The 19,805-nt window shown below is 32.2% G+C and overlaps 1 protein-coding gene across 8 annotated transcripts in view; it reads left to right on the top strand.

Moving 5' to 3' along the window:
- Positions 1–1,067: 1,067 nt before the first annotated feature.
- LOC111048904 (glycoprotein-N-acetylgalactosamine 3-beta-galactosyltransferase 1) overlaps positions 1,068–19,805 on the top strand; it is a 45,431-nt gene continuing 26,693 nt past the window's right edge. For 2 of the 8 annotated variants that reach the window (XM_039441022.1, XM_039441018.1), the window contains exons 1-3: positions 1,658–1,838; positions 9,475–9,584; positions 16,216–16,254. In XM_039441022.1, coding sequence (XP_039296956.1) covers positions 9,578–9,584; positions 16,216–16,254 — 46 coding nt within the window. In that variant the 5' untranslated portion in view covers positions 1,658–1,838; positions 9,475–9,577. Of the gene's footprint in view, positions 1,238–1,444; positions 1,464–1,657; positions 1,839–2,039; positions 2,065–9,474; positions 9,585–16,215; positions 16,255–19,805 lie in introns of those variants that run through there. The other 6 variants (XM_039441019.1, XM_039441021.1, XM_039441020.1 and 3 more) reach the window with 6 other exon arrangements.

The following is a 19,805-nucleotide window of genomic DNA, read 5'->3' as shown; positions in this document are numbered from 1 at the left end:
TATGACTCTCAACTATCAAAACTCCTTCGTTTGTCGATTGATTCTGATCGGTTGAAGTTTGTTTTGAAGAGAATATCAATGTCTTCCTTCCGCATCTCCATCAATTCCCATGAGTAGAATCAACCGCTCACATGAACTTGAGCTGAATGAAACCACCCCTGACTTCTTGATAATATATGACTCTCAACTATCAAAACTCCTTCGTTTGTCGATTGATTCTGATCGGTTGAAGTTTGGTTTGAAGAGAATATCAATGTCTTCCATCCACATCTTCATCAATTTCAATGGGTAGAATCAACCGCACACATGAACTTGAGCAGAATGAAACCACCCCTGACTTCCTGATAATATATGACTTTCAACTATCATAACTCCTTCGTTTGTCTATCGATGGAGGAGATGTATTAGTATTAAACAATGAAGTCTGTCAATAATTATTTCGCTATCCATGAAAATGATTTCAAATGAAATCGAGACAAAATATTGTTCAAAAAAGCTCAATCAAGATAAGGGTTTTTAGCTTTTCAAGCTCCATTATTTCTCAGTGTTCAGGAATTCCATCAATATATGACGGTCATCAATATATGGAATTCCCGTTTCCTTCAAAATTAGTCTGTAGGAAAATTGTGTTCTGATCAACTGTTCAGAAGTTATTTATAAAGTATTGTACAAAGAATCTCAACCATAATTCTGGTATTTTGTTTTTCAAACTCCATAACTCCTTGGCGTCTGAATATTTCAGCATTATAAGTACAGGAGTTTGTAGGAAATTTAGTTTTCTTCAAAATTGGTTCCCTGTGAAATCATGCTCTGACCAACCGTTCATTAGTTATTTTTGAAATATTGAAACAATCACCAAAATTATCTCATGTTGTCTCATTTTATAATTCCCGCCTTGAATGTGTTAGCATCTAGCGGATTTTTTTGTAACTACTCGACACGAGTTTCCAAAAAAATCCGCCAGGTAGTGTAAGCGTTCCCTTTTTCAATCAACATCTGTTCCAGAGCTGAGAGCTCAGAAATTTCAGCTTTCAGCTCAATGCTCAATGTCCAATTGTCCATTTATATTATCGTTTATCGTTATCGCGGCACAATTATAGGGGCAATACCATTGTAATATGAGTTCCTAGACAAATAGTTGCAGTAATTGGTTACTGATTGCTCAAGTATGTTGTTTAGATAAGTGCCAGACACTCGAATTATCTTATTCTACAATGTGAATTCATCAATAGCAACGGTAAGTTAACTGAGCAACCGACCTAACCTCTATTATTTTGTTTCAATATTAGCCTATTAGCCGTTATTTCTAGCTATTTTACCCAAATCTCAGTGTATTTTTCATGTTTTATGAACTCATTTCAATGACCATTAAGTATTTACATCGATAACATCATTTTTTTATTGGTTTTGTGTTTAATTCCCTGAAAAGTTGACATCAAAATTGGTCATGCTATGAATTTGAAGTAAGTTTTTTGTTGTTTTAAATATTTTGACCGTCTGATATTTAATATCCAATCAATTCTTTATTAAATAATAAATTGAGCAATTTAAAACTAGTTAATTCTCTCAAGTGTAACTCCCTTTTTCAATCAACATCTGTTCCAGAGCTGAGAGCTCAGAAATTTCAGCTTTCAGCTCAATGCTCAATGTCCAATTGTCCATTTTATATTATCGTTTATCGTTATCGCGGCACAATTATAGGGGCAATACCATTGTAATATGAGTTCCTAGACAAATAGTTGCAGTAATTGGTTACTGATTGCTCAAGTATGTTGTTTAGATAAGTGCCAGACACTCGAATTATCTTATTCTACAATGTGAATTCATCAATAGCAACGGTAAGTTAACTGAGCAACCGACCTAACCTCTATTATTTTGTTTCAATATTAGCCTATTAGCCGTTATTTCTAGCTATTTTACCCAAATCTCAGTGTATTTTTCATGTTTTATGAACTCATTTCAATGACCATTAAGTATTTACATCGATAACATCATTTTTTTATTGGTTTTGTGTTTAATTCCCTGAAAAGTTGACATCAAAATTGGTCATGCTATGAATTTGAAGTAAGTTTTTTGTTGTTTTAAATATTTTGACCGTCTGATATTTAATATCCAATCAATTCTTTATTAAATAATAGATTGAGCAATTTAAAACTAGTTAATTCTCTCAAGTGTAACTCACATTCTGACTAAACTCTTCAAACCCCAGATTCTAGTTTTGGAGTGTTACAATGTCAATTTTTTGTTGAGTTCTTATTATTTTACACCTTCCACAAACTATTTATCGGTTTATATCCCTATAGTAGGTAATTGAGAACATGGTTTAAGCTTATTGTTCTTTAATCAACCCCTAAACCTTGAATATTAACTATTAATTTAGCTTAATACATTTTGTTGGATACCTAGCTTATTCATGAAATTTTGAACTTAAGGTAGGCTAATTTCAATGCATTATCATGGAATGATTTACAATCTGAAGCCTGGATACTGTATTTTATTGAAAAACGAATTCTTGTTTATTCATTAAAATATTGTTTCAATTGAAAATAGACGATTTTGGTGTTTGCAGTCAACATTAAACCTATAATTGCTCAATTATTTTTAGAATTGACATCTCTTAGAATGACATCTCATTTTTAGAATTGACATCTCTATTGCCCACATCTATTATATAATATACTATTACATGATACGATAACATTGACCTACAAAAATCCTTGCACAATAGAACCCTAATATAACTATAGTGTGGTCTACGTTATAATGGAATTGGAGGAAGATATGAGACCGGCTTAGCTGATTCTCTGCCTTCACACTGCCTTCTATAGAGTATAGCTGATACCGGTATATCTGTTGTAATATCAACTGTTCATTCTTGTTTAAAGTAATCAATTATATTTTATTCTTCGTGATATTTATTAAATTTAGATGACTAACATTGATTTCAGCTTTGTGGAATGATAGACAAGGATAGCAACACCAATGTTAATCAAATACTGCCATTATAACGTGGACCTCTCTATAGAATAAGAACAACCACAACATGATACAGTATCAACACAATATGATATAGTATCATCTCAACTTGATACACAACACAACGATTGGATACATTCGCTATCTGCTTTGTCAAATGATAGACAATGATAGCAATACCAATGTCAATCAGATACTGCAATTATAACGTGGGCCTCATTATAAAAATCAATGTACAAAGCACCGTAATATAACTAAATCCAAGGCTAAAAGCTAATTACAACTATTAGCTAAAACCTCTTCCAAGTTACCTTATAAGTATGTCCTTAAATGAGTCAGTTTTCTAGTTCAGTTGATAACATACCGGTATTTATGCCATAAGTGATAAATCAATGAATTATCATATTTATTGCTGAGCTAATAGCATGTCACCGTCACCATAGAGAAAAGATAGCATAAGTAGATATCCCATAGTAAGTTCGTTCATGTCCCATATTTCTTCTCCGATTACTGTCGACTACTGTCTATTATTAGTGTGTTGTTGGGAGTGTGAGAGTGTAAGAAGGTCACAGTATGAGAGACTACCAGCGTCACATAGCTTCACCAAAAACAACTACTAGGACTATCGGCTTCAGTTAACACTCACATTTGCAACATAACAGTCCTTTACCAAGGCATATCACCACAAATGATACAGTATCAACACAATATGATACAGTATCATCTCAACTTGATACACAACACTATGATTTGATACAAAACTTCCAAACTTTGAATGAATTCTACAAACTATGGCATATCTTCTTAAGCTATCTGTTATTCATGGTATCACTGATTGAAGTAGCTCAGTTAAAAACCTGCCACTTTAAAGCTGGATTGCCACATTACAGTGACAGTGAAAGTTTCCGGTACAGTAAGAATATTATTACCACAGGTTCAAATAGGACTATTCATACTCGATCGTCCGTACTGATTTGAGACTGATATGTAAATATTTTTCCATGATTTGATAGCCTATCAAATTTTCACAATTAAGTTGAAATACTTTCTTATTTAGTCATATTTCTACATTGTTCAAAATCGATTTGGCAACGTTGTGGAACAAGAACAACCACACATGATACAATATCAACACAATATGATACAGTATCATCTCAACTTGATACACAAGACTATGATTTGATATATTCACTGCTTTGTGGAATGATAGACAAGGATAGCAACAGCAATACTAATGAAATACTGCCATTATAACGTGGACCTCACTATAGAATAGGATAGAACTATCTGCTTTGTCTAATGACAGACAAGGATAGCAACACAAATGCTGATCAGGTGATGACTTTATAACTGTAGAGAATAATGTTAAATCGTATTTCTCTTTTGTTGATGTATAATAATTATATCACTAAAAAATATTTTATACCGGTAATGCATCAATCTATTCATTTTTCCCACTATAGTAAGTTAGGTAACCGCTAGTCTATTGAAATGAAATGAAATGTTTTATTTATTTATTTATTTATTTATTTATAGGTGGATACAATAACAAATCATATAAATATGATTGGGAAGGAACAACAGGCTTGGCCCAAAACTATTCCATTCCCAAATTTTGATTACATGTCCAAAAAATAGGTTATGTTTGTTCTGTAAGAAATAAAAATTACAAATTACAAATTATATTGGCAGAAATAAAAAAAATCAACATCTTAGAAATACATAATTGATAGATTATCAGATAGATAGTAGAGTAATAAATTCCACTTTTGATGACTAACTAATAGCTTAAGAAAAGATTAAAAAAACTGATGATATCTGTCTAATAATTATGTCATAACTTTTAAATGCTGTCATAAAAATATTCATCGCTTGAAAAAACTGATTAATGATATCATTGTATTTTTGTTGCCATAATTGATAATCTCATCTATTGTTAATCCTTTTGCAATTCTTGTTTTATTCGATTTTTTCAAGCTATTTTATAGCAATTTTATTCCTCTTACTCTTTTTCTCTTCTTCTTCTTCTACTTCTTCTTCTTCTGAAGTTGTCAATTTTCTTCTCCTCTTTGTATTTTTTTTCTCTTGTAATTTATTACCTTATTTAGACTTTTATTTTCCCTCAGGTCTATTTGTTTCATTTCCTGTTTTAGCTTATTCGATTTACCCATTTTCATTCTCTAAGTTGTTTATCTTTCTCTACAAAACCGTTTTCCACTTTTTTCTAGTCCTTTTTTCGTATTTTTTTACAACCAGTCTGTTTGAAATTGTCTATTACCGTAGAGAAAAAATAGCATCCAAAGATATGCCATGGTTTGTAGAATCCCTATACACTGTCTATTATTAGTGTGTTGTTGGGAGTGTAAGAGTGTAAGAAGGGCACAGTATAAGAGACTGCCAGCGTCTCATAGCTTCACCAAAAACAACTACTAGGACTATCGGCTTCAGTTAACACTCACATTTGCAACATAACAGTCCTTTACCATGGCATATCACGACAAATGATACAGTACCAACACAATATAATACAGTATCATCTCAACTTGATACACAACACTATGATTTGATACAAAACTTCCATACTTTGAATGAATTCTACAAGTCATGGCTTATCTCCCTATGCTATATGTTCTTCATGGTATCATTGATTGAAGTAGCTCAGTTAAAAACCTGTCACTTTAAAGCTGGAATGCCACATTTCAGTGACAGTGAAAGTTTCCGGTACAGTAAGAATATGATTACCACAGGTTCAAATAGGACTATTCATACTCGATCGTCCGTGCTGATTTGTCACTGATATGTAAATATTTTTCCATGATTTGATAGCCTATCAAATTTTCACAATTGAGACGAAATACTTTCTTATTTAGTGATATTTCTACATTGTTCAAAATCGATTTGGCAACGTTGTGGAGTTAGAATAGAGCTATCTGCTTTGTCGAATGATAGACAAGGATAGCAACAGCAATACTAATGAAATACTGTCATTATAACGTGGACCTCACTATAGAATAGGATAGAACTATCTGCTTTGTCTAATGACAGACAAGGATAGCAACACAAATGCTGATCAGGTGATGACTTTATAACTGTAGAGAATAATGTTAAATCGTATTTCTCTTTTGTTGATGTATAATAATTATATCACTAAAAAATATTTTATACCGGTAATGCATCAATCTATTCATTTTTTCCACTATAGTAAGTTAGGTAAGGAATCCGCTAGTCTATTGAAATGAAATTGAAAGTTTTATTGGCAGAAATAAAAAAAAATACAACATCTTAGAAATACATAATTGATAGATTATCAGATAGATAGTAGAGTAATAAATTCCACTTTTGATGACTAACTAATAGCTTAAGAAAAGATTAAAAAAAACTGATGATATCTGTCTCATAATTATGTCATAACTTTTAAATGCTGTCATAAAAATATTCATCGCTTGAAAAAACTGATTAATGATATCATTGTATTTTTGTTGCCATAATTGATAATCTCATCTATTGTTAATCCTATTGCAATTCTTGTTTTATTCGATTTTTTTCAAGCTATTTTATAGCAATTTTATTCCTCTTACTCTTTTTCTCTTCTTCTTCTTCTTCTACTTCTTCTTCTGAAGTTGTCAATTTTCTTCTCCTCTTTGTATTTTTTTTCTCTTGTAATTTATTACCTTATTTAGACTTTTATTTTCCCTCAGGTCTATTTGTTTCATTTCCTGTTTTAGCTTATTCGATTTACCCATTTTCATTCTCTAAGTTGTTTATCTTTCTCTACAAAACCGTTTTCCACTTTTTTCTAGTCCTTTTTTCGTATTTTTTTACAACCAGTCTGTTTGAAATTGTCTATTACCGTAGAGAAAAAATAGCATCCAAAGATATGCCATGGTTTGTAGAATCCCTTCAAAGTTTTGTATCAAACTATGGTGTTGTTTATCAAGTTATTATAATAATTGTTGTGTTTTTAGTTATAATTATGTGGAATATTTCTTCTATGTTTAGTTTTGAAGCATCTCAACTTGATACACAACACTATGATTTGATACAAAACTTCCATACTTTGAATGAATTCTACAAGTCATGGCTTATCTCCCTATGCTATATGTTCTTCATGGTATCATTGATTGAAGTAGCTCAGTTAAAAACCTGTCACTTTAAAGCTGGAATGCCACATTTCAGTGACAGTGAAAGTTTCCGGTACAGTAAGAATATGATTACCACAGGTTCAAATAGGACTATTCATACTCGATCGTCCGTGCTGATTTGTCACTGATATGTAAATATTTTTCCATGATTTGATAGCCTATCAAATTTTCACAATTGAGACGAAATACTTTCTTATTTAGTGATATTTCTACATTGTTAAGAAGCGATCTGGCAACGTTGTGGAGTTAGAATAGAGCTATCTGCTTTGTCGAATGATAGACAAGGATAGCAACAGCTATACTAATGAAATACTGCCATTATAACGTGGACCTCACTATAGAATAGGATAGAACTATCTGCTTTGTCTAATGACAGACAAGGATAGCAACACAAATGCTGATCAGGTGATGACTTTATAAATGTAGAGAATAATGTTAAATCGTATTTCTCTTTTGTTGATGTATAATAATTATATCACTAAAAAATATTTTATACCTCGGTAATGCATTAATCTATTCATTTTTTCCACTATAGTAAGTTAGGTAGGTAACCGCTAGTATATTGAAATGAAATTGAAAGTTTTATTGGCAGAAATAAAAAAAAATACAACATCTTAGAAATACATAATTGATAGATTATCAGATAGATAATAGAGTATTAAATTCCATTTTTGATGACTAACTAATAGCTTAAGAAAAGATTAAAAAAACTGATGATATCTGTCTCATAATTATGTCATAACTTTTAAATGCTGTCATAAAAATATTCATCGCTTGATAAAAACTGATGAATGATATAATTGTATTTTTGTTGCCATAATTGATAATCTCATCTATTGTTAATCCTATTGCAATTCTTGTTTTATTCGATTTTTTTCAAGCTATTTTATAGCAATTTTATTCCTCTTACTCTTTTCCTCTTCTTCTTCTTCTTCTACTTCTTCTTCTGAAGTTGTCCCTTTTCTTCTCCTCTTTGTATTTTTTTCTCTCGTAATTTATTACCTTATTTAGACTTTTATTTTCCCTCAGGTCTATTTGTTTCATTTCCTGTTTTAGTTTATTCGATTTACCCATTTTCATTCTTCAAGTTGTTTATCCTTCTCTACAAAACCTTTCTCCCACGTTTTCCTAGTCCTTTTTCCGTATTTTTTTACAACCAGTCTGTTTGAAAATGTCCGTAGAGAAAAGATAGCATCCAAAGATATGCCATGGTTTGTAGAATCCCTTCAAAGTTTTGTATCAAACTATGGTGTTGTTTATCAAGTTATAATAATTGTTGTGTTTCTAGTTATAATAATGTGGAATATTTCTTCTATGTTTAGTTTTGAAGCATCTAAATTTGAAAATCTACTTTGTGGAAATACTTGACTGAACATTTTATGAATTGAACAACTACAAGACTCAACCTATTTCGGACTATGTGTAACCTTATCTAAATTTGGGAGAGGAATAGCACAAGGTTACCTTATTTTTTCTCTCCCTATCATTTTGATAATGTACTTATTGTATAAATGAATAAAGAATAAAGTTGATATGATACTGTATCATATTGTGTTGATACTGTATCATTTGTGGTGATATGCAATGATATGGAGCGTTTATGTTGCAAATGTGATTGTTAACTGAAGCCGATAGTCCTAGTAGTTGTTTTTGGTGAAGCTATGTGACGATGGTAGTCTCTCATATTGTGCCCTTCTTACACTCTCACACTCCCAACAACACACTAATCATATACAGTGTATAGGGTGTCTATGTTGCAAATGTGAGTGTTAACTGAAGCCGATAGTCCTAGTAGTTGTTTTTGGTGAAGCTATGTGACGCTGGTTGTCTCTCATACTGTGCCCTTCTTACACTCTTACACTCCCAACAACACACTAATAATAGACAGTGTATAGGGTGTCTATGTTGCAAATGTGAGTGTTAACTGAAGCCGATAGTCCTAGTAGTTGTTTTTGGTGAAGCTATGTGATGCTGGTAGTCTCTCATACTGTGCCCTTCTTACACTCTTACACTCCCAACAACACACTAATAATAGACAGTGTATAGGGTGTCTATGTTGCAAATGTGAGTGTTAACTGAAGCCGATAGTCCTAGTAGTTGTTTTTGGTGAAGCTATGTGACGCTGGTAGTCTCTCATACTGTGCCCTTCTTACACTCTTACACTCCCAACAACACACTAATCATAGACAGTAATCGGAGAAGAAATTTGCAACATAAACGACCTATACCATGGGATATCTTCTCATGCTATCTTTTCTCGATGTAATCACTTACCCGTTAGGGAAATAGCAATCACATTTTTAAATCGTCTTTTGTCTTCCCTCAGTAAAATTCTTTTTTTTCGTTTCTCTTACAGCTAGGCCCTTCAGACGGGTTGGGACTCTGGAAATACAATAAAACTGAAAAACTGGAATTTGGTCTACTAAAATTTCCCTGCTGGAATCAAGTCTTCTAGAATCATGACAGGTAAGTTTTAAATTATATTCTTTTCAAATTCTCCTGTTTCGGAAATTTGTTTTAGAAGTGTAATATATATGGATAAATGTCATTTAGGCTTATTACCTTTCAGCTTACATTGTAGCAATTGGTTGATCAGAAAACAAGACTCATCTAGAGAACTAGTAGCTCTGTGAACAGTAGACCTCGCGCAGTTGAAAACCACAGCCTCCTCTAATACTGTACATCATAGTGAATTATGTCATATACTGACGTATCGGTGTCGGTGTAAAGTTATATATAACTTTACAATTAAAAAGGAGAACTAAAGAAAATAATATCGGAAAATATATTTCGGAGAAATATAATGAATAATATCCTCTAATAACTTCAGTAAATATTCACAACGATTCAGTATAACCATAGAGAAACAATAGCGTAAGTAACTTTTACTGTTATCTCAAGCTGATAGTCCACGTAGTTCTTTCCTGTGAAGCTATATGACGCTGGTAGTCTCTCATACTGTGCCCTTCTTACACTCTTACACTCTTAACAACACACTAATAATAGACAGTGTATAGGGTGTCTATGTTGCAAATGTGAGTGTTAACTGAAGCCGATAGTCCTAGTAGTTGTTTTTGGTGAAGCTATATGACGCTGGTAGTCTCTCATATTGTGCCGTTCATACACTCTTACCCGGTCAAAACAGTAAAAATCGACAGTAATCGGCTTGAGATAACAGTAAAAGTTGCGACATAAACGCCCTATACCATGGCATATCTACTGATGCCATTGTTTCTCTATGGTGTAACTAATAAATTAGAAGAGAACGATATTTGAGATTCAGGAAAGTTAGTGAAGGGGTATATACAAAGAAAGAAGAAACAATTGAAAAAATGAAGAGTTAATAGAGCTCAAAAATAATAATTTAATTGACTGAGCGAAGTGAGGTCTAAGATTCAAGTCGACGGTTTGGCATTTCTCTTAATGTTTATATGTTGCGCATTTACGGCGAAACGCGGTAATAGATTTTCATGAAGTTTGACAGGTAAATTCATTTTTAAATTGCGCGTCGACGTATATACAAGGTTTTTGGAAATTTGCATTTCAAGGATAATATAAAAGGAAAAAGAAGCCTCCTTCATACGTCAATATTAGAGTAAAAATCAGACTAGAATATTATTCATCATAAATCAGCTGTCGACTTGACTATAAATTGCATGCCATGATGCATGCAATTCAATATCTCAATGTAACTTGGTAAAAAATTAGCAGCTGTGTAGACTATAAATTGCATACCTCATTGCATGCCTCATTGAATGCAATTTTTATGCACTATTAAATAGGATGCAAAGAACTTATAACAGCTCGTCTGGGCGCCTAGATGTCTTCTGGTTTTCTCGCGCTAAATTCCGGAAAGCGTTATATGATAATTAAATCTTGTGTAAGCATGATCTGATCAAATAAATAGTTAGTGTATCAGTGTGGATGTGCTTATGGTTTGGGACGTCGTTATAACTGCGCGAGGTCTACTGTTCACAGAACTACTAGTTATCAATTGAGCAAAATAATTTTTCACAAAATTTTTTGAATATTGTAGCGGTCATAGAATTAGGGTGGGCCAAGTAATGGGTTTAGCCTATTGTTCTATTTAGGTAGGAATTGCAATAGTGAGCGGTTCTGACAAACGGTATTTGAAATAGCATATTAAGTCTTATCCTATTCCATGGAACTTGGTTTTACAAATTGATGAAATCTGGCATGAATATATTATTATTTAGAATTTCATATGACAATATCGGGGGGACCGAGCTTCGCTCTGGAGTACAAAAGCATAAAAAGTTTATTACGAAGGAAGAAATTATAATAACATTCATACAGAAATGTTCTATCTAATCACAGTAAATTGAGATTAATTCCCAGAGGAATGCAAAAATTTCCCTCACAAAGGCCCAGTTGCACAAAAGCCGGTTAAATTTCAATCCTGATCAACTTCACGTGAACCAAATCAGAGAAGACCATTTCAAAAAGGTGGATCTACTGGAATTGATCAGGATTGAAAATAACCCGGCTTTTTTGCAACCGGCACTAAGTACCTGATTGAATGATTACAAAAGTTCAACAGCTGAGTCATAATTTTGACACAGTCCCACACACATGAACTCGCTCACTCACTTCCATCACCAACAGACGATCAAATAGTTATCAGCTGTTTTTCCAAGGATGAATAATAATTATCCTTCTAATTTCCTTCAGCGAGTTTTCCCAGGGATGAGACCTACTGCAATCGAATCTTTATATCATAAACCTACTATGTTCTGAATTTTGTGAGAATCGTTAGAGCCGTTTTCGAGATCCGGTGAAATACAAACATAAACATCTAAACAGAAGTTGCTCGTTTAATAGTATAAGATTAATGCGTTAATGGATCTTCTGGTATTCAATTTTGGACTTTAAATGTTGATCTCGAAGTTTCAGTAGAAAAAGCTATTGGACAAAATGTATTATACTTTTTGAAATAAAGATACCTCAATAACTTTTTTTGAATAATCTCCAAATCATGAACGGAAGTGCTTGACGGCATATCGGTGTGTAATCAATTAAAGCTGTTTTGGTTGTTGTATCGACAACAATTCGTTGTAAAAAAAAACTATGCTACTATCATCAAAAGCTTACTGAGTTGAAAGTCGGTAGAAAATAATATGCTACTTCGAGTTATCAATTGCATGCCTCATCGCTTGCAATTAATAGTCCACACAACAGCTGATTTTTTACCAAGTTACATTGAGATATAAATTGCATGCGTCGTTGCATGCAATTTATAATCCACTCGACAGCTGATTCATGATGAATAATTTTAATATCTGTTTTTTACTGTAATAATGTTCGACACTACTTCTGACATATCTTGTATAGTGAAGTCAACTTTATAATGGCAGTATTTAATTAACATTGGCGTTGCTATCCTTGTCTATCATTCCACAAAGCAGATAACGCTATCCTTCCTACCTTTACAAAGTTGCCAGGTCGTTTTTCAACAAAGTAGACACATAATTAATTTACAAAATATATTTAATCCCAATTATGAAAATTTATTATTGAACCATTGAAAATTATATTTCTTGACGAATAAAATATGATTGATTATTTTGAGGGTGTGCAAAGGCTAAAAATAAACTTTCTACTCGTGATATTTTTCAAAGTTTTTCGATTTGTATATCATTAAGCTATCAAAATGAAAAAGTTTTCTCAGGAAAACATTTTTTCCGATCATTACTTTTTGAGATATGAGCGCCTGTAGTGTGAATTTTTGGGACAGAACATTTCAAATTCTGTAAGATATAAATCCATGAGATTCAGAGGATGGTATTGTTGATCTAGTGAAACAAAAAATTTTCCGAAAATATCAATTTTTGAAAAAGTTATTCAATTTACCAAAAATTACCAACTCAACAAAAAGTTATTTTTGGTTATTTTTAGTAAATTGAATAACTATCTTAAAAATGGATATTTTCAGAGAAATTTTGTTTTACTAGATCAACAATACCATCAAGAATCTATCCTCTGAATCTCATGGATTTATCTCTCACCGAACTTGAAATTTTCTGTCCCAAAAATTTAAACGTTAGGCGCTCATATCTCAAAAAGTAATGATCGGAAAAAAATGTTTTCCTTAGAAAACTTTTTCATTTTGATAGCTTCATGATATATAAATAAAAAAACTTTGAAAAATATCACCAGTAGTAAGTTTATTTTCAGCCTTTGCACAGCCTTAAACTAGAATGAACAGTTAATTTTTTATTACAGCCTCCTTATTGAGATATTCCATAGTTATGAGGGTACTTCACGAGCAATAAAATTGTTTCTTGATTGACTTGGTTGTATCTATATCCAGCACGCGTTGGGAGTATTTACAACGAACAGTTTGAGTTCATTAACGCCAGCACACATGAGATAAACCGGTATCAGCTATCATCTATAGAAGGCAGTGGCAAGCCAGAGATTCGGCAACGCTATTCTCCTATATATCCTTCTCCACTGCCGTTATAACATTGACCACACCAAAGTACAGATATTTTGTTAATAGATCAAATACAAATTTCTTTAGATTACTTGGACAGGTGTGATAACAACGCTTTTAAGAATTGTTTTGTCATATGACGTCAGTGCGATGCATGACAGAATATTTAATTCTAATTAAAAAATAATTATTAAACAATATTAGTTCGAAGATAAGTCATACAGTAGTGGTTTACTTTACACTTGTAATGCCGTGTTCTCTCAAACACCAATCGAGCAATTGAAAGTCAACAACATGAAGCTATAGAATAGGACTAGAGATTGTACAGGATGTTTCATAAGTAGTGTCGAACATTTTAGGGATTTAGGGTATTGTTCCTGGATGATATAGTGTGGTCCACGTTATAATGGCAGTGGATTGATTGATTGATTGATTGTGTACTTTATTCATGTAGATTACAATATATACTGGCTTATACACTTATATACAATAGCTTACAATACAGCAAAATTATAGATGAATTTACATAATATAGACTAAGAAAATAATTATTGAACTGTATATGATATGAAAAAGCAATTTGTAATATAATAACTATAGATAATAATTAAATTGTTATGCATCTACATAAATTGGCGGAGTTTTGGACATATCAATGTCCATTCTTCGGAAAGAATATTAAATGGATGGTGATGAATGGTAAAGATTGGTGGATGAAGATAGAAGAAGATGCCGATTCTCTGCATTAATTAATTATATTTCTACACTGTCAAAAACATAATTGTCATCGTTGTGGACCTAGAAAAGGATAGTACCACCGGCTTTGTCAAATGATAGACAAGGATAGCATAACCAAAGTTGATCAAATACTGTCATTATAACGTGGACCTCTCTATAGGAGACTACAAATGTCGTATTTGAAGTGTCCAAAACTCAGCGGTTATCCTTATAGCTGCCATTTTGTTTTTTTCACTTAGGAAGGAATTTTTATCTCAAGAATGAAATGTTGTATTGATATGAAATTTATGCTATAAAAACTCAACTTTGAAAAAAAAATTCTATGTAAATCGAAGCTGATTAATTCCAGTAGAACCATCTTTTTTTAAATGGTGTTCTCTGATTTGGTTCACGTGAAATTAATCAGGATTAAAATTTAATCGGATTTTGTGCAACCGGGCCTTTGTGAGGGAAATTTTTGCATTCCTCTGGGAATTAATCTCAATTCACTGTGATTAGATGGAACATTTCTGTATGAACTATAAATATTATTATAATTTCTTTTTTCGTAATAAATTTTTTACTTTCCTTGCCCTATTACCATAGGTAAGGAAAGTATTGCTTTCCGAAAAAAATTAAGGTGCCCCAATTTCTAAATTTCTATACGTTTCAAGGTCCCCTGAGTCCAAAAAAAGTGGTATTTGGTCTGTATTTCTGTGTGTATATGAGTGTATGTGCGTCTGTGTACACGATATCTCATCTCCCAATTAACAGAATGACTTGAAATTTGGAACTTAAGGTCCTTACACTATAAGGATCCGACACGAACAATTTCAATCAAATGCGATTCAAGATGGCGGCTTAAATGGCGAAAATGAAATGCAAAAACAGGGTTTTTCGCGATTTTCTTGAAAACGACTCCAACGATTCTGATTAAAGTTATACCTAGAATAGTCATCGATAAGCTCTATCAACTGCCACAAGTCCCATATCTGTAAAAATTTCAGGAGCTCCGCCCCATCTATGCAAAGTTTGATTTTAGATTCTCAATTATCAGGCTTCAGATACAATTTAAACAAAAAATTTTGAGTGGAAAAGATTGAGCATGGGAATCTCTACAATTAATGTTCAGTAACATTTTCACCTAAAATTGAAAATAAGCTCGAAATTCGAGAAAATGTGATTATCCAATTATTGCAAACTGTTGCCAACTGTTGATTCTATTAAATGATTCACTATGAAGAAATAACAGACCTCGTGTGTCTCCAGCGTTATTGCCCTGTCACCAGCTGGCTCAAATCTTTGAATAGTAAACTTGAGATGCGCGGGAACACTAGCGTTAGGTGATAAATTTTCATATCGGCAAGGAAAGTTGTGTGAGTGCACCACACCAGATTTTTATGCTTTTGTACTCCAGAGCGAAGCTCGGTCCCCGATATCAATTTGAGAGGTGATACCTCTATATTATCATTAATTTAAATCAGCAATATAATATATTGATTACAACTTCATGGATTGTAAAATACAATCTAATTCCACGTTTTCAAGGCCCCGGACCCCCCTCGTGCCACCCACTTCTAACAGCCAATCGCCGCTACTGGATACAATTTAATTCTCAACTATGAAAGATTGTGTAAGGAACAACAGACTTGAAGCCCACAACTGTTTCTAAACCAAATTTAGATTAAATTATAAATTCCATTAGGTTTGGAAGCAGTTTTATGCTTCCTCACAAATTTAATTATATTATTCCCATTATTCTCTCAAATTTTCTCTAACTTCGCCATCCTAGGTTTCTAATAAAGGCAGCGATTCAATTCAATTCAAATTTGATGAATTTCTTATGTCTAAAAAATTTCATGTTTTTTCATTTGAAATTTCATACAAATTTAACAAATTTTCAATTGTATTTTTTTTGAACAGAAAACCGCTTTAGATACAGTAAACGGATTTTACACACAGGTGAGATTTTGAATGAAAATTTCAAGTCTTTCTTCCAAAGTTTTGGTGAAAAGTTTCTCTTTTTCTTTGCCTTTTTCGGTGGAAAGTTCAGTTTTTTTTATTAAATTTTGTTGAAATTCAAGCTTGAAGCATGATCTAGTTTTTTTATAACTCGCCTCCCGCTTTAATTTACACCCTTAGATAAGAGTGACACCCTAACATTTATTCACCCTAATAAGAGAAGATTTACACCCCAAGATAAAGGCACTTCAATATAGTATGTTACGTCACAAGGACGGGAAGGGGCCTTTTGCAGGCGAGAATGATGTTTCTAGTCAAGGCGTTAGCCGAGATTAGAATTTCATTCGAGCACTGCAAAAGACATTCACGACCAAGTAACATAGACTATTTTTTGTCATAACAATCTAAAGAAGAATAATTGACAAATAGAAGACATTACCTGCTTGTGCTAAAGCTACTGCATGTATTCTAATATAACATAACCATACCCATGTATAAAACATAACATAGTTTACAAATTCCGAATCAGGAATTTTCCAGAAGTTGACAAAACTTCCATCTTGAGCGCTGAAGGTGGTTTTTGTAGCAGTTTTGCTGTTCCTATTTCGGAACTAGGAAACATACTCGACTGTAAAGAAAACATATGGTTTCATTACAGTCGAGTATGCTGTAATGGGAATCATATGTTTATTTGTTCTGCAAACAGCTGTCTACCAGCTTCATTACATTCATGGGAAACAGCTGAGATTGAATGACTATGACAAAAACTAATTAAAAATATATCACATTGAACATATGATTTGCAATTTAATATCTTAATTTTCAACTATTTAGTAAGAAATTTTAAATTGCTATATTTTTATATCTTTTGGCACTATCTTTTTGATTTATTAATAAATTCTGAAATTTTATTCAATTGCTAGTTTTTTTGTAACAATGCATGATAATATCGTCTGCTTCTTGAAGTATTTCTTTCTCTATTTTAATGGTGAAAATAATTGTAATGGGAGAAAAAAATATTCATCTATAATATAATCATAGCCACCTCTAATACAAGGCCGCGGCCTACGATATTGCAACGTCGCAGTGTAGGCCTACAATCTAATACATGATTGGTGAAAAAGATCAGCAGGTATTTTTAAAATCTTTTTAAAAAATATTTTAAAAGATTTTAAAAAATATTTTAAAAGATTTTAAAAAATACCTGCTGATCTTTTTCACCAATCATGTATTAGATTGTAGGCCTACACTGCGACGTTGCAATATCGTAGGCCGCGGCCTTGTATTAGAGGTGGTTATGATATAATACATTCTATATATAGAGAAAATATTTATCTATAATATAATACATTCTATATATTTGTATAATTATACAGGATGTTTCAGAAGTAGTGTCGAATATTTCAGGGTATTTTTCCTGGATGATAGGAGACTACAAATGTCATATTTGAAGTGTCCAAAACTCAGTGGTTATCCTTAAAGCTGCCATTTTGTTTTTATCACTTAGGAATTTTTATATCAAGAACGAAATGTTGTATTGATCTTGAATTTGGCATGCATATTTATACTATAAAGATTCAACAAATTTTCTATGTACATATTCAAATTGGTCATTTTAAATTTTTGATGGCAAATTTCACGAAAACCGTTCACTTTACAGAAAATTTACAAGAGACAGAAAAGTTAGCAAATTGTATCAAGATTTCAAAGATACTTTATTCATTAAGATCGATCAAAGAATAACCGAAAAATTCGTTCTTTCCATACTGCATGAATGCACAAGACAAACAAGATCATCTGAAAAACATTGTAAAATCAGCTGTTTGGCCATATGGAGCCACACCGAGTTCCAAAGTTTCATCTTAAATACAATTGGAATTAAAAATTCAATATGGATGTCTAAATGGTGAAAAGTGATCATGCATGCAGTACGAAAAGTTCTAATATCTCTGTTATTCTTTGATCAATCTTGATAAATAAGGTATCCTTGAAATCTTGATACAATTTGCTAACTTTTCTGTCTCTTGTAAATTTTCTGTAAAGTGAACGGTTTTCGTGAAATCTGCTATCAAAAATTTAAAATGGCCGCCATTTTGAATATGTACATAGAAAATTTGTTGAATCTTTATAGCATAAATATGCATGCCAAATTCAAGATCAATACAACATTTCGTTCTTGAGATAAAAATTCCTAAGAGAAAAAAACAAAATGGCAGCTTTAAGGATAACCGCTGAGTCTTGGACACTTCAAATACGACATTTGTAGTCTCCTATCATCCAGGAACAATACCCTAAAATTTTAAAAAATACCTGCTGATCTTTTTCACCAATCATGTATTAGATTGTAGGCCTACACTGCGACGTTGCAATATCGTAGGCCGCGGCCTTGTATTAGAGGTGGTTATGATATAATACATTCTATATATAGAGAAAATATTTATCTATAATATAATACATTCTATATATTTGTATAATTATACAGGATGTTTCAGAAGTAGTGTCGAATATTTCAGGGTATTATTCCTGGATGATAGGAGACTACAAATGTCATATTTGAAGTGTCCAAAACTCAGTGGTTATCCTTAAAGCTGCCATTTTGTTTTTATCACTTAGGAATTTTTATATCAAGAACGAAATGTTGTATTGATCTTAAATTTGGCATGCATATTTATACTATAAAGATTCAACAAATTTTCTATGTACATATTCAAATTGGTCATTTTAAATTTTTGATAGCAAATTTCACGAAAACCGTTCACTTTACAGAAAATTTACAAGAGACAGAAAAGTTAGCAAATTGTATCAAGATTTAAAGGATACCTTATTTATTAAGATTGATCAAAGAATAACAGAAAAAATCGTTCTTTTCATACTGCAAGACAAACAAGATCATCTGAAAAACATTGTAAAATCAGATGTATGGCCATATGGAGCCACACCGAGTTCCAAAGTTTCATCTTAAATACAATTGGAATTAAGAATTCAATATGGATGTCTAAATGGTGAAAAGTGATCATGCATGCAGTACGAAAAGTTCTAATATCTCTGTTATTCTTTGATCAATCTTGATAAATAAGGCATCCTTTAAATCTTGATACAATTTGCTAACTTTTCTGTCTCTTGTAAATCAAAAATTAAAAATGGCCGCCATTTTGAATATGTACATAGAAAATTTGTTGAATCTTTATAGCATAAATATGCATGCCAAATTCAAGATCAATACAACATTTCGTTCTTCAGATAAAAATTCCTAAGAGAAAAAACAAAATGGCAGCTTTAAGGATAACCGCTGAGTCTTGGACACTTCAAATACAACATTTGTAGTCTCCTATCATCCAGGAACAATACCCTAAAATGTTCGACACTACTTCTGAAACTCTCTGTATGTAATTGAATGAAAAAGACCTACTAGTATAAATTCTGCTGCTCTTGTATTTAGTTTTAGTTTATCAGAGATTGATTGACAATGGTGTAATAACCGACACCGGTCTTTCTAATTATCAATAAATCAGTGGTTTTTTTGACAATTTCTTAGTCTTTTTCATTCAATA

This window comes from Nilaparvata lugens, chromosome 14 (assembly GCF_014356525.2).
Source record: "Nilaparvata lugens isolate BPH chromosome 14, ASM1435652v1, whole genome shotgun sequence".
Lineage (NCBI taxonomy): Eukaryota > Metazoa > Arthropoda > Insecta > Hemiptera > Delphacidae > Nilaparvata > Nilaparvata lugens.
The sequence above is the reverse complement of the archived record's forward strand: the minus strand, read 5'-3'. Positions and strand labels throughout refer to the sequence as shown.